Source organism: Tachysurus vachellii, chromosome 8 (genome assembly GCF_030014155.1).
Source record: "Tachysurus vachellii isolate PV-2020 chromosome 8, HZAU_Pvac_v1, whole genome shotgun sequence".
NCBI classification, from domain to species: domain Eukaryota; kingdom Metazoa; phylum Chordata; class Actinopteri; order Siluriformes; family Bagridae; genus Tachysurus; species Tachysurus vachellii.
In genome coordinates this window covers 11271259-11287989 of record NC_083467.1, presented here as the reverse complement: position 1 = coordinate 11287989, position 16731 = coordinate 11271259, and the positions used below count along the sequence as shown (strand labels likewise).

Genomic DNA, 16731 nt, shown 5'->3' with positions numbered 1-16731 from the left:
TGCTTTCACGTTGCTCATTTTTTTAGCTGTCTATCATCTCGGCCCTTTTACTCACTCACTCACTCACTCACTTTCTACCGCTTATCCGAACTACCTCGGGTCAAGGGGAGCCTGTGCCTATCTCAGGCGTCATCGGGCATCAAGGCAGGATACACCCTGGACGGAGTGCCAACCCATCGCAGGGCACACACACTCTCATTCACTCACGCAATCAGAGAGTTTCCAGAGATGCCAATCAACCTACCATGCATGTCTTTGGACCGGGGGAGGAAACCGGAGTACCCGGAGGAAACCCCTGAGGCTCGGGGAAAGCATGCAAACTCCACACACACAAGGCGGAGGCGGGAATTCCACCCCCAACCCTGGAGGTGTGAGGCGAACGTGCTAACCACTAAACCACCGTGCCCCCCTCGGCCCTTTTAATCGCATGTATTTATGATCCTCAACTCACCGCCTGGATCACATTTGTGTTTGAGATTGTGGTCATTAATAAGACGATCAGCGTTTATATCCAACTGCTTCGCTTGTTTTGAGGCTCACTAATGTATGATTTAACAACAAGGAAGTTCTAATGTTATCCCAGTTATACATGTTATACATCTAATCCTAAATCTAACCCCAAATAAACTTCTTCAGTATAAACAAATAAAGAATGAGGGTATTTTGGTCTTCACAATACATTCACACACACACGCACAAAGGGGGAAGCCATAGCGTGGTGGTCAGGGTGATGGTGAACTGATGCTCATAAATCCATATGATGGGCACGTGTGGGGTAAAGGGATCTATATTTGAATACAAAGGTTAAGTGGGAATAGGGGACACTGTGGGTTCAGCAAAGCTTGACAACAGACATTTGTATGCCTCCCACTGCACACCCACATACTAGCTACTATATCAATAAAAAAGCAGTCTGGATCAGTTTTAGTGCGTCATCCCACATCCTCACTGTAAGCAAGACTCATACCACTGCCATGTGGATTCTTTGAATGTAATGTGTGTCTGGGATGTAACATGGGATGCAGCAGACTAGTATTCATGCTTTGGTATGGTTGGTATGGCTCTTTTATTTTAAAGCCTGGCATAGTGAAATGTTTTATTTAAATAAATAAATAAATAAATAAATCCTTCAGGATCTCCTTCAGCTCCTACGTTCTTCCTATAGCTTGAAGTACAATGTTTGTCAAAATGACAAAACTAAAATCAAAAATGGCCCCACACACAAAAACACACAGCTCACCAGTATCTCGAATCTTCCTCCCGGTTGTAGACTTGCGAAGCAGGCTTCGCCCTGAACTGAAAAGCGTATTTAACTCATCAAGGGGGCTTGTGAGACCCCTCCCATTGGCTGGGTTAAACAGCAGCGGTGAGGATGAACATGAATGTGCTCGCCGAGGTTCTGGCCGAGAAGGCTTCACTGGTGAGTAAGGAGGCTTGGCGCTGCCCGGGGGTGTCTCTGCTAAACTGTGCCCTCCTTTATGAGTCATTTTGGAGTCTGCGCTGACACGGCTCAGGACCAGAAAGTTCGCTTCGGGAGGGAAAGGGAAGTGTGATGGAGGGCGATACGGTGGAGGAGGAGCTGTGGGAGGGGGTGGAGTCAGTGGTGGAGTAGATTTGTCAGGTATTAATACAGAAAGGCTAGGAGAGGAGTCAGCTCGCTGGCGACTATACTGGGGTGAAAGCGGGCTGCCGCCATCTTGGCTGGAGTAGTTGAGGTTGGTCTCAAATACTGGCAGCTTCTTTACCTCAAGAGGAGTGAGGGGGGACTCGTCCGAGGCCGGAGAACATGTGACTGGGGATGGAGGAAACACCAACAGAGGGGGCCTATGTGGTAGCAGGTTGGGGAAAGGAGCTGGAATGTCGCATGCCGTCCCATCTTTTTTCATTTTTTCATTCCTTTTATCACCGTCCCAGCTTTGCTGACGCCCTATCAGCATGCTTGAATGATCTATAAGGGTTACAGGTCTTTTGGTCTCTAGATTCTGCGGCAGTTTTGCAATAGTACAGCTGAATGGAGTGGAATCACACACTTCAGGCTTGGCAACCTGGAGAACAGTTCCACCTTCATCGTGTGGGTAATACTTCATTTCCTCATAAACAGCCTCATTCTGCTCTGGACTGTGGGAGTTTGCCATGCTCAGGGCCCTGCAGGTGCTCACCATCTCAATGTAGACGTCCTCATCGTCCCTGTTTGGCTGTACGCTCAACGTGGCCACGTGAGGTCCGTCATCCGAGGCTGCACGCTGAATGAGGCCTATAAAGTGTCCACTGCGTGCCAGACATGCTAACTTCATGTCTGTAGGGCGCACAGGAGCAGGAGCTGATGAGATCTCCTCGTAGGAGCCTGTGAGCTTGGTGTTGGGGCTACGTTTGGGTTTGGGAGGGGGAATCTTCTTCATGGTGCTGTAGTCGTCGCTGTGAGGACGAGGTTTAGAAAGAGCTGTGGACAGACAGAAGAATGGGGGGGCATTAACACACTGCAAAAAAGATCCTTGACCTCATGTCCTGCTGACTACTAAGCAATAGATATCCTATTGATTTAGACCATCTGTTTTAATTTTATAGCAATGTAGCAGTAAAAAAGACCTTAAAATCAACAATAAAACAAATCATCTCAATAACAATATAAAAACTATTTATGGGAATGGACTCAAAGTCCATTCATATGATGGTGTGTGTGTTTGTGTGTGGTGTGGGTGTGTGTGTGTGTGTGTGTACGTGTGCACATGAGAGATTATAGAACTATGACACTGACTATAATCAACATTACAAAGACTAAATATTTAGAAATCTGCTATGTAATATTATATTACTTATATTAGCTATATGATTTTAGCTTGTTACTCTCAGGTCAAAATTGTCTTTCTTATCTAGCAATAACAAAAAAAAGAAAAACATTTTTTTTTTAGATTAGTTAAACCAAGCTCATTAAAGATAAAAAATAAACTGCTTTCAGAAAGTACAATTTTGTGCTAAACTGAATATACAGAACATAGAGGCTAAGTATTTTACCAATCTTATTTCTTCTTGTTACTCTTAGATTAAAAGTGTCTTTCTGTCCTGGATTTTTTTTTTTTTTTTTACTTTTTTGAGTAGTAAAGCCAGGCTTATTAAAGTATATACTAAAAATATCTCCTAAGGTAGAGTAAACTAAATCATTAGCTAGTTATTAACCACTAAGCTGGTACATGGCACTGTAAGCATTCTGTACATACGGTCACTGGGGGATAGCTGGGTTTTCGGCGGGCTTCCTGAGGGTGAGACTTGGCCGTCAGCAGGACTGTCCTTAGGAGCAATGCTCAGGCCAGCACTCACTGCCTCATAGGATGCACTCAGACGAGTGTTAGGGTCCCTTTTTGGTTTGGGAGGAGGTTGTTTCCGTGGTGACGAGAGTCCTCCGCTACCCCCCTCTTCACTGCTGTGAGTTACAGACTGAAAGGCCGGTTTGATTGATGGCCCGATGCCGGAATGTACCAAGTTGTCTATGACTAGGGGGATAGGCACAGAACTGGAACGGAAGTGTCTGATAGGACGGCTCCCGGTACGGCCTACAGCGTCGTTCACCCTCCCGCTTTTCTCTACAGGCCTGAGAGAAAGATACAGATGTGCAGAGTTAATTAAATCACAGTATGTAAATGAAATTAACTCCTCCTTTTACTGACAGCAATTTTACATGGGAATTATTCAGTCATTCTTACTCATTTGGACATTAAAGGCATGATTTGTCAATGATTTCATTTTTGAAATGATTTCGTGTCACTAATTTTGATTTCAGCAGAGGCTATATCAGTGTGAGGCTATGTCAGTGTGACACAGGCACAAGAGGTGACTAGCATGCTAATTTAGCGCTAATGAAATCAATACTGGGATATACAAAGTCCTGTCAAACTAGCAGACTTCTTTTGGCTAGTGTAAGCCTTTCAGTAACTGTATATAAAACGAGTAACATGGAATGTGCTGTGAAGCTTGATGAATGGCTAAATAGCTTATCTGTTGATTAAACTCTAAGCAGCTTTTCTTAGCATGATATGCACACTGATTTTTGTCCTTTAATCTGAGACCTCCATCTGTTGGTCCCTGGGGAGGGGGGTGCTGAGAGCTGTGTGTGTGGTGTGTTGTGGGGGTTGTAAGGACTTAATACCATAAATAGATTTCCCAAACTGAGTGGCAGAAGTGTTAGTCATCTTGACCAAACAGTGAGAAAGAGAAATAAAGAGACAGAAACTATTGTGTGTTCATATGTTTAGTTTCTTTAGTCTCAAAATACAAAATGTTTTGTTTGTAAAAGTGGACAGGAATCTGATCATTCGTGAGAAACATGTTTGTGTGTTATTAGCACATGTGTCTGTCATCTAATGCTGACACTTATGTGATTAAGACAGTGATCTGGTGATGATGACAAGTTTGAAATCCAACTTTGGTGTTAAGCCTGCTTTAACTGACAAGGTGATGAGCAAAATGTGTTTGCACATGCCTATACTTATATTATTCTTGTTTGTACTTTCACTGACTAACTGACTGTGTGTATTGGTGATGATAAATAATTCTCTTTCTAAACTTCACCCTGGCTTTAACTTGGTTTTCTACAGAATGTCCATTTTTTTAAATGATTAATAAAATGCAGTTTTATTCACAGGTACCAGATAAAAAGTGTCAACAAAGGCCAATTTACTTGTCATATACAGTACTATTACTATCATAGGGTTCTTGCTCTCCACTATAATCTGTATCCACTATGTGGTCAGCAGTATGTGGGCACCTGACCATCTCAACTATACATGTATGTGTTTTTTTCCTCAAACTTTTGCCACAAAGTTAAAAGCACAAAATGTCTAAAAAGTCTTTGTATGGTATAGCAAAAAGATTTTGTTTTACTTGTGCTAAAGAGCCCCAAAAAACTGTTTTAGCATGACAATGCCTCTGTAAACAAAGTAAGATCCATAAAAGCATGGTTTGTCAAGGTCGGTCTGGAAGAACTCGAGTGTCCTGCGCAGAGCCCTGAGCTCAGCCCCATTGAACACCTCTGAAATGAGCTGGAATATTGACTGCTCCAGATTTCCTTGTCTGACATTAGTGCCCGAGCTCACTATTGCTCTTGTAGCTGAATGGGCACAATCCCCAAAGTCATGCTTTAGTGGAACTAGTGGAAAGACTTTCCAGAAAAGTGCACACTTTTATGGCAGCCAAGCAGGGTGCAATTGTGGGCATGATCTTCTCAGGCTAATAAACAGGGTAATAATAAGTCCAAAAAGATCAACAATGGACTCCAAAAATCTCAAGCCTTCTCCCATGTCTAAAAATTTACCACATTTCAAACTTCCATATGGTCTGTGAATCTCTAAAGCTTCATCACTGTTACATTTGGCCTCTTAGTGGCTATTATGGCTAATTCTCTCTGTCACATATGTCATACCAAATTTTTAAAAATGGGTTTAGTGGCATCTTGCAGGGTGTTCAAAGTTTGATATTTGTTTTAAAAGGCAAAATCCTTTTTGACCTGAGATTGATTTGACATTATGAGGCTGTTTTCTAGGAAAAGGTCTATTTATTTGCACACAGGTGGACTCCTGATAACATTCTGGGGTTTCACAGTAATAGAATTGAATATAACAACTTTTACACTTATTATTAAATAACTACATTAATTTTCATCTCACTTCAAAATTCCTGGATATTTTGTGTAGGTTTGTGACGTATAATAATTATAAAGTATAATTGTAATGTAAAACATTTATTTCAGTTCCCCCTGTGTGGACAAGAGGGTGAACACTTATGCAAGCTACTGTATACAACTTATGTCACGTTCTTTCAAAATATTGGACAAAAAGGACGTGGACAATCTGTAAACCCTTCAATAAACTGTGGTCCTGAAATGAATAAAGTCACTTAAATTAAATAAAGAAAACTGGATATTGATAACTTACACTGTATATGCCAAATAACTGATAACCGTTAGTGATTTGTCTGTTTTTTTATATACCCTAAATAGCTATAGTACTAAACTAAGGGGTTAATGCTGTTAAATGATCCAAAAGATATTTAAAGTGTCAAGAGTGAAATATTTATTTATAACCTCAATATTTTGCTAGTATAGTAAACAGTAACGGAAGATTAGGTGGAGAATAATTCACAGCTGTATAATGTACATTTTGGGAATATAATGATTTTACAATGACATACATGTGTCTTTTAATAATTGTTAGTGTCATTTAAGCAGTGCTTCACCTCCTGGGTGAGTCGTCTTCGGTTCCCACAGGTTCGGGTCTCTCCCCCAGCGGTGGCGTGACGACGTGGCCCCTCAGACGATCGTTCTCTCGTGCAATATCAGCCGCGTTCTGGATGACCAAACTGTCGTAGGCACGCAAGCCCAGGTCTTCTGCCCCCTGCAGAAACCGTTGTACATTGCACTGCTCTCTTTTCTGATAGCTCAGCTTGGCCCGTACACGGTGCCTCACCAGCCAGCCACGTGCCACTGTAACGCACATGTTCACACACAGTCATACACTATAGTGATCAAAATAAAAAAACAGACAAGGAGGAAAAAACTGTGCCGCAGGATGTTACCTTTCTGGCAGGTAACGATCTTCTTGTGCAGCTGATGGCAGCGGTCGTTCAAGTGGTCAGCCTGCCAGTACCTCAGGAACACTTTGCTGCTTCCCAACTGAAAGCCAGATGGACACATTTTAAAATGAGCCATGGATGTGGGACTCAGGTGTGCTGAAAGTGACAGTGCACCTACTCACCTGCCATCCCTGGAGTTTGCAGTGCTGGAGAACATGGCGGCATTTCTCCTCAGCGGATATTTTCTTTCCATGTGTCAGTGTGGTGTCCACCAGCTCTCGATATCTGCGGCAGAAAAACAAAAAAGCAAAAAGCTTTTTAACATATCTGTTAATTACTGACTTTCCTGTTGAGTATCTATTCGGTCAACTACACTTTTCAATAATCCATTCTTTAATAAATGGATACGGCTTTGTCAGGCACATCTGCCAGCTTCGTCAGTTCTTCTGAATACATTAATAACTGCAATAGAAGCAAATGCTATCTTCTGTGACTTGAATTAGAGGCCAAAGAAACAAAGCCTGCTCAAGAGAGAACCCTTAACAGTAATAAAATCTGAACATAACCCGGCCCTCGACGTGAAGTGATGTATCCTCAAGAAAAAAAAAGTGCAACATTTCCATGACAATTGGCTGGCCTTTCTCTCGCCGTCTGCCTCTGCACCAGCTCTCTCACCCTGTCTGGCCTGCTGCAGCCTTATTGTAATGCTAACACTCTCACATTCTCACTCATTAACACACGCACACTTTCACATTCAAACGAAAACAAGCTGTGAGCTTGGAATGATATCATTCAGCAAGCCTCTCACAGACAACAGCTCATGCTTATCTCTGTAGTTAAAGAATAAATGGCGACTCTATAGATTGGGAAAAAACAAAAAGGAAAATGTGTAACTCCATCTGTCTCTAGCTATTCAACGTGACAGAACAGCTCCACACTTAAACTACTAGTCGTTTAATTCCGTGTTCACACATAACATAAAATGGTAATAAATATACTACAGAAGTACTTGTGCTACAGCTGCGTAGGAACTACTGCGGTAATAATTCTTAAGCGTATCTAATTTGAAATTACACAACTGACCGTTAAAGCATTTTGACCTCTCAGCATAAAAAAAACCCTAAGCTTATCAGATAACAAATGCTTCATTTCATACAGTCACAACATCAGCAATTATCTGAACTATGCGATCTTCGGTCTCAAAACAATCACAGTCACAAGACTGTCTGAGTTATTTAATCCAGGGTCAACATGGGCTCAGACTAAAGACGGGCCAGCCAGCTAAAGTGTCTGACGTGGTCTGTCCCTCCTCCTCATTACTCTTTGTCCCTCAATGCCTGCCTCCCTAAATTTTCCAGTCTGTCTGTCTGTCTGTCTCTCTCTCTCTCTCTCTTTCTCTGCCACTCAGCTGAAAGTTTCATGATGTTTACAACAAAGTAGTGGAATCTTTCAACCTCATGTGACCAGAATTGTCCCAATTCATTGTCTTACTGGAATGTTATCGTAGTCTGTTAATCAGTCACACACAAAAAGTGCGATTGAGAGACAGATACAGCTACCAGGCACCCAGATGACAAAAAAAAAATAAGAAAGAACATTTAAGAAAAAGGGCAGAAATGATTGAAATGGAAGTGAAGAAAACAATGCAACAAAGAAAAAAAACAGAAAAACAGTATTAGGTGAAAGAAAAAGATATAAAGATGTAGATGAAAATATAGTACTGAGAGAGTGGAAGGAAGAGAGAAAGGAAATAAAATTCGAGTGACAATAAAGAGAGGAATATTATAGTCCTTGTAAGAAAAGTCTGGAAGCTTTACAGTGAGATGTCAATGTGACATGGCGATGGGGCATTGTGTTTCTGGCAGATGATGAGAGCAGAGTCACATTGCACCCAAGCTGACAGAAAGAATGAAGTGATCCACTCTTCCCCTCACAAGTGGGAACACGGAGCTTTTACTGCAATTACACCTCTATCAGCACTTTTTTAAGCCTCACCTTTCCTAAGCTTCAGGCTAGATCACTTTCTTTCTTATGCTTTTGTCCCTCAGAACAGGCTGACCTCTCACAGCCAGAGCCTCCCCAAGCCCATCCATTTCCAGGCTGATCGCTGATACACTGTAAACGAGCTGCTCCAGTTCAGACCTTCACGCCATTACTCACAGTGCCTTTCCACCCACCCCACATCCACCCACACTTCCACGCAACCACCCACACAATGTGCCTTGCTACAGCTAAACAAACCAGGAAGGAACTGAAGTCGAAATGCAGCTGGCTTTTGGTGCTGCCTGACCTCACCTGACCCGGACAGTTGAAATCTAAGCTAAACATTTAATAGAGTGTCCTCTCTGCTGAGTGCATGGAAACCCCTGCGCAGGTCAGCAGCCGGGAGTCTTAATGTACAGTTGCTCAATCTGTACCCGCTCACGTTCTCTCATCCTGTGCATTAGCCTTATGTACACTCACATAGCAAGGATCGGGCGCCAGCTAGGAGACAACACGCTGGGTGAAGTCTACAAAGATACAAAGGAATCGGTAAGCTGCCAAGTGAAAGCTGTTGGCACCAAAACATTTGGACGACTGGATTTCAAAATCTGTCCCTAACTATACCTATATTGGTATACACCTTTTTTTAATGCTTCCATGTATTTAAAAAAGCTGGTGGAAGTAATGGTCGTAGTGGTAGTAGTAGTAGTAGTGGTGGTTGTGGTGGTAGTATTGGCAGTGGTAGTAGTAGTAGTGGTGGTCGTGGTGGTAGTATTGGCAGTGGTAGTAGTAGTAGTAGTAAAGTGGTAGTAGAGTAGATGGTGGTGGTAGTAGTAGAAGTAAAAGAAAATACTTATATACAAAAATAGCATTCGCTAAAGACCTAGATGATGTACACTATATCCCCAGAACAATGTGGAGCAGAGTAACCTTTCCCACAATGCACCATGAAGCAGAGCAAAGAATATCAGTTCTGAGTACATTCAATAATACAAGTCATATAGAATGCATGACAATATCAATGCGAGATTTTCTGATTAGAGGACCATCTCCAGGTCATAGTTGGCAGTGTAAGTGGTGTACCTGGTGAGGAAGCCAGTAAAGGGCATGCGCACTGGGTAACCGTAGCGTATCATGCGCACCATCTCCAGAACTCCCACATACTGCAGCTGAGTGGACACCAGGGAGCTGTCGAAGGTGTCGGCCTGGCCTGAGCTGTTGGGTCTCACGCAGTGCACAAAGTGAGGAGTGCTGAGCTGGAGTTTACTGTTGATCTCTGATAGAGAGTTCTGCACACAAGGTGAGAGAGAGAGAGAGAGAGAGAGAGAGCGAGAGAGAAAGAGAGACAGAGAGACAGAATTTAAAAATCTTTGAAATATACCATAACGCTTGATGCATCCACGTCAGTCTCACTGGCTTTGTTTACTTTTTCTTTCGGCTGAAGAATTAATCACAGTCCATTCTTCAGAATGATGATGTCATATGCTTCGGTGTTGAGACAACATGGCTGCCGTCATACATTCGACATTTCAATGTGCGACACGCAATAAAGGAGTGATACAGGAAGCAACAATATAGCAGGCTGAGCACACAAACACTGCCAATCATCCATACAAACAACCATAACCGCAGTGACACTGACAACAACAGACACAGATATCTTAATCATGCATAGTAATAGTCATTGACGAAACCCAGATATTGATCTGACATCATTTAGAACTGTTTTAATATTTTCTACAATCTGTCATTGTACGTTGAGGCACTAAAACAACAAACAAAATGTCAACGGTTAATGAGCTACTTTTTTTTTGTACAAGCCACGAAAGAAAGGGTGAAACTCTGTATGCCTGGCACACACACACTTTTGCGTCATCGCTGATATGCACAACAAAATGTGTTGCAGTGATGGAAATGAGATCATTTGGACTGTGTGTGTGTGTGAGTGTGTGTGTTAATAATGTGATGTAGTCTTATTAAGTGGGTGTGTTCTCCTCAAAAAATACAAAGGGCTCTTTGCATGGGAAAAGGGCAGACTGTGTGTGTTGACATCAGACTGCAGTAAGAGCCCACTCTGTAATGGTGTGCGTATGTGTGACGCATAGACACACCGTTACTGTTGTTTACCGCTCATTCATATGGCTCACACTACCATCTACAACCACAAACTCGTTCTCTCACCCACACACACAGGCATGCTCACTGCCCACAAATGGTTGGACCCAAAAGGTTTATAACGGACAGAAAATGCTACCGCTATAGCCGGATACTACTTCTGTAGCTTTAAACATATCATGCTAGTATCCAAAACCACAGACTCATTCTCCTTCCCACATACACACCCCCACACAGGCACACGCACAGTCCAAAAACTCTCACCACCCACAAACCACACTGCTAAGCCCACAAGGCCAATACGAGAAAAGAACACAAGCTGAATGTCAGAAAGCAGGCCTCTCTGGTTGCGAGTAAATTACATAATGATGTTCACACTGGGAGTTATATTTAGATAGGCAGCAGCCTGTTTTCTAATTCATAAAAATGAACCACAGGAACTATATTGTTCCTTGTAGAACGATTTAGTCATTTTTTTTGGCTTTGTGCCAAAGGCACCGTTTCATATCACGTACACAGACTAGATGAGCTATAAAGCTACTTAAAAAATAGTCATGTTAGAAAACTCACCCTTAGTTGCACTGCCACGGTGACCGGGCCACAATGATCCAACCTCTGTATGAACGATGTGGCTCCTTTCTTCTTCATGAGCTGCACACACACACACACACACACAAGAATGACCATCACACATACATGTGCTCTGTGAACATATAAGTAAAACAGGCAGAGGGACAAGAATGGAGCCTTAACATAACTAAAGCTGGGGTGGACTGGAGAAGATTTATTCCACAAAGTACTAGTGCACAGTAGAGTCATAGATGCACACACAAACACACATAACTCAACCAGCACTATGAAATAAAACTCTTACAACACAACACTCCCGACACAAATAAAAGGAAATTTACCACCCTGTTCTTTTCCAATGAACGGTACATCCCAAAGTGTTTTATTACTGTTATACCACAGCAATTTGGCAAAGATTGATTAAAGAATAACAACAAACACATTTAATGTTGTGAACAAAGCATCAATAAATAATTATTTTTTAAAAAAATCATTCCCTCACCACCCTCTGTGTTTTTTCTCTCTTTCCTCATTTACAAATGTAGCTTGCCATGTAAATAGAAAACCCCCCAAAATCCACACTAACAATTTCCAGTGTTGGAAATTTTAAAGGATCAGCTTTAGCTCTGACTATTTCTAGTACTGTTCTGACACTGAAGACTCCTTCCACAAATATACATATTATCTACAGTATCGAAACTGACAGGCTGCTGACAATCATTTTATATCTATAATTACACCGTTGCAATAGGTTTAGCTAATAAAACAGACACTGAAGCTATCTTGATGCAGCATATAGGAAAACTTCATAGCATCAAATTCTAGCTTCTTCACCGTATCTCACTTAAATGCCATTAGCTGAACTAACCCAGACCATTTATTTTTGCCGTCTATTATCCCTCTGGAGAAAAACACCATAATGGTACTTCACATTAGCGTTCCCATGGTGCCTTGTGAGCATAACTAGTGCTTATGTAAGTGCGAGACGTTGGGTTTGTTTTTCATGCAGTGGAGGGTTGGAAGGTGAGCTACCGGCTTGCGCTCTGAATGGCTTACATAAGCCTGAGCCAGCTAGACAGCTCAACCGTGCAGCTCATACAGAGCCTACTCACTCATGGCCCAGTGCCCATATCCTCTAAATATACAGGGAAAGTTGACAAGAAGAATGACCGAAGACAGAAGATTAGAAATAGATTTGTTTGGATGTGAGAGAATGTGAAAGATATACAGAAGAAGACTAGGACAACTAGAGAACCGTCTTCGGTGGCAAGAGGCGTGTTATGAATGGGCTAGCTACTGCAGTAGGAAAAGAGATCAATAAAACTATAGGAGTGTATCTGCGAAAACAAGGCCTAACTTAGGCCACTTCCCTTTGTACGCTCGATAAGCTAAAAATACCGGGACTCACCTCAGAGCTAGAAAGGCACCATCAGCTCATCGGCACCAAGCCTGCTTATCGGCTTATCCTGGCTTGTTTGTGAATGTCTTACGTGTGTTTGTGCATTTTGTGCATTCACAAAGCCATAAAACAGCACCGCCCTATCAATCTAATCCTTCAGAATGGACTCCCATATATAGTTTGTTGACTTTTGGATTTCTTAAATCGGTTATATGGTTAAATGGTGACTTACTCTGTTTAAAGAAATAACTATATGAAACAAGATTACTAATCTTCTGCAAAATGAGTACCTTTTTTAGCTCCAGATATTTCTGTGTGTGTCTAGGCGTGCTGGCTGAGCTCGGCATGTGCAGAAGCAAAGCTCCTTTGGACCTGCGCAGCTGCAGCCGCTGGTTTGGAGGCACCAGGGAGCCTGTCTGAGTCAGCTTACACTGGAACATTTGATGGACGAGCACGTTCTCACTGGCTGCTCCAAGAAACGAATGAAAAAGAGAGGGTTGTAAAAAGAAAAAGAAAATAAACATAAGGGTTACGTGACTTTGGAGCCTTATTCTGCCAGGCGCCAGTGATAATTGACTCCAATCATTACTGAGCACACACACACAGCACACACAGGCACACATGGACACGCTTACACACATCTATACAAACCATTATAAAATGACTCTTGAGCCAAATGACGAAAAAGGTTGCGTCTTAACTTACGTTTTGGAAAAGTCTGAATTTCTAAAGATTGTACTGGATGAATGAAAGGTTTATTTATAACACATATTGCATATATGTATGTATGTATGTATGAGATGCACATTCTCTTTCAGAAAACGGAAAATCTGGTTAATAAATGAAAACACCATTTTCTCCAGTTGATAGAGAAAGTGCAAAATATTTTAGGAAACAAGATGTAGTGTTGCATCTTGAGTCATCCTGAAACAATTCTGTTAATGAATATACTGGATGCATACATTCCTAATGATACTCATGCAATATTCTTGTACTTAAGGGTAACGAACAATGTCAGTAATATCATCCATCCATACATCCATCCATCCATTTTCAGGTCACAGAGAACCTGGAGTCTATCAAAGTCGGACTAGGACGAAGAACTTGTAAACTCTGTGTAAACTCTATGTCATGCCAGTGACATCACCACTGTATTTGAATTTACATTTCTGTTTGTTCTGCTGTTGTTCTTTTAGTGTACTGTTGCTAACACTCCATAACAACACATGTATGCTGTAAAGGCAAAGCAGCAACACAGTTCAATTGTATTAAGTGAGAAGAAACAAAGAGGGAAAATCCATTAATCTGTTGTACCAGTAATTAAAAAGATCCTGCGTGGGATGCAAAGTGCTTGCAGGACTACAGGAGAATAATAAACAGAACACTTATAGCAGCAAAAAGGAATCATCTACAACAGGACATGTTTGTGGACCTTTGTGGCTCACACGGTGCAGCTCTTACATTTAAGGACAAACAGGATGTTTTGAGGCAGAGCATCCCTGTTTCTCTCCAGTGATCCTGTGAGGTCATAGCTCATCTGCAAAGCAAGAGACAGCCATAAGCACAAGACATAGACACTGTTTTAATATATTTTACAGATCTCCGCTCACCTTTCCGGCATAATGTGCGACAGTAAAAGACGGGCCCTGATCTTTTGGTGGGGGGTTGCCGTTTCCATCCTTGGTAGTAAGTGAAACGACGTCACTAGCAGTGGAATCCAGCTGGGCCTGGAGTCTCTTATATAGGTTGAGTTCAGATGGTCTCAGAGACTGGCTTTCCTCATCTAGCACACACAGCATGCCCTGAGGCTTCTGCAGCACATAAACACACACCCACACACACACACACACATCAAACACTCAGCGCTTTGTATTTCATTCACTAATATACACTAAGGAGTACTGACTATCTACAATCTAACCGAATCCATATTTCTGTGTGCTTATATCAAATTCCTCTCTTTCCCAATTTCCTATCAGCACCTCCCCGCCATGCAGGAAACACGGCTCTATAAACACACACCATATGGAAGCTTTCTTATAAAACACAAAACAATTCTTTGTCTTGTGCAAACATCGAACCTTATGCAAGATACAGAACAGATTCTGGATGGCTACCAGCCACGCAGCAATAAAGAGCACATTGTGAGATAGGAGTCAATGGGAAAAAGGATGTTGGAAAGCAAATGTTTCATTCAACACGGAAGAGGGCATATGAAATCGGCACACGTGCGGGCGCATGTGTTTGTGTGCATATGTGTCTGGGCTGTGGGAGGAGGAGTGAAGTGTGAGTAATAGAGCAGAGAGGAGGAGTGTTTGAGTGTTTTGTGTGAAGAATGCTGTGTCACTCTTAAGTTTACAAAAGCCTGGACCAGTTATATGACTCATAAAATAGTCATCTCAGAAAAGGCTAACAGCATCATCACCCCAAAGATTCACTTAACTTCTCTGAGAGGGTACATGGACTCGTATGTATGTGTGTGTCTGTGTGTGTGTGAGTCACTGTGCTATAATAAAGCTGGCAGTAAGCACAGCCATACATTACTGAGTCATGATGACACTGAAGTACCCGGTTCTGTGCTGGTAAAATAACCTGTCTGAGAAAGCAAATCTCTCCAGTCACAATTACATGTAAAATTCTCTTGCAAATTATGTCACTGTTGTTTACAGAATCCTGGCAAAATCCTTATGACTAAACACTTCCTCGCACTTATGTATTTGGATGAGCCCCTGCTGAACGGCATGGGCGATGGCCTGGCTGCTGCTTTCTGTCAACACTTGCTTTAAAAATACAGGAAAGAAGAAATGTAGTTACTGTTCTTCTTACCCGGTAATAAAAAATTATGTCAGTAATGTAGGAAGGCTAACACATGCTACCTCTGAGACATGTCAAGCCAGCCTCTGTATCCTTTTGCTCATGCTACATCACAGGTCAGTGTAACACACTTACAGTAAAGTGTTATAGCATTACAGAAAACATACAGTTCGATATATGTCATTCTGGTGTCATGAATGTTTGTTCGATAAGATTTCTTTTTTAATATGAAACTCAAGCTAAAGAATATAAAACTAACTTCCAGCTGACTGACACTTATTCAAACCCACATTATACTGTACAATGATTTATACCGTATGTTTCCACCATATGACAAGTGCTTATGACTCTTTTAGAGGTGCTCACATTTCTCCAATTCATTTAACTCAGCTTAGCTATAACCTATCATCACCATTATGTAACTCTAGCATATCAGAAGTACACTGAGCTCTGAAGTTAATTCTCCCTAAAGATAATGTTCTAACGCAAGCCACCTCTTGGTTGAAAACTGATCTAGTTGAGATCTTTTCTCAATACAGCTACGTTATTCTAATGTATTAGGTGTACCGGTTCCCTTTAAGACTAATTATGGCTCCTAATTCTATTTCTCCTGTCATTAAGGTACACTGGGAGATCTGAATTATGTAGTGTTACATGACAATTCAAATCACTTTGACCCTATTCAGCTTTTTTGAGAGTTGAATCACTATAAAGCCCTGAATAAATTCATACTAGTCTACGTTTACATTTACAAAAACTCCTAATTTCCTTTTCATTGTTGCTTATTTTGGCATATTTATTAATTAATTCAATCATTTATTCATACATTTAACACAGACTTTACATCCTTGATTCTTGGTGTGATAAACATAAATCATACACTGCTGGCTACTCGAGGTATCCCCCAGGGATCTGTTTCTGGTTCCCTTATTTTCATAATTTATATACTTATTTGCTAGAATCTCTTTAACCCTGAGGTGCTGCAAGAACCCCAATTAGTTAAACTTATCACAGGTCCAGCTAAAGAAGTGCTAACTGGTTAAATTTTTTACAGATTTATGGACTGAATTGGATCGATGCAAATTTTCATCATACAAGAAATGACTTTGGTGCTCTTTTCACTGACAGTTCTCTCATCAACACTGCATTCTTTGGCCTCCACATTGTGTGCCTCTGCCACCTCTGCAGCTCTCTCTTATCCTGAGTACCGTAATGCCCTTTTTATTGGTGCTGCTGCCAAAACGCTTGCCAGATTAACACACATCATAACAACAGCAGCTAAAGTTCCA

At 41.6% G+C, this 16731-nt stretch overlaps 1 protein-coding gene across 1 annotated transcript in view; it reads right to left on the bottom strand.

Annotated features, from left to right (window-relative positions):
* The window catches only part of myo16 (myosin XVI), a 105124-nt gene that overhangs the window by 11591 nt on the left and 76802 nt on the right, over positions 1 to 16731 (bottom strand). The window contains exons 23-32 of the mRNA XM_060876247.1: positions 14239 to 14439; positions 14090 to 14165; positions 12919 to 13094; positions 11230 to 11310; positions 9628 to 9833; positions 6744 to 6846; positions 6565 to 6661; positions 6226 to 6472; positions 3216 to 3586; positions 1241 to 2440 (exon numbers count right to left, since the gene is read on the bottom strand). Coding sequence (XP_060732230.1) covers positions 1241 to 2440; positions 3216 to 3586; positions 6226 to 6472; positions 6565 to 6661; positions 6744 to 6846; positions 9628 to 9833; positions 11230 to 11310; positions 12919 to 13094; positions 14090 to 14165; positions 14239 to 14439 — 2758 coding nt within the window. The remainder of the gene's footprint in view (positions 1 to 1240; positions 2441 to 3215; positions 3587 to 6225; positions 6473 to 6564; positions 6662 to 6743; positions 6847 to 9627; positions 9834 to 11229; positions 11311 to 12918; positions 13095 to 14089; positions 14166 to 14238; positions 14440 to 16731) is intronic.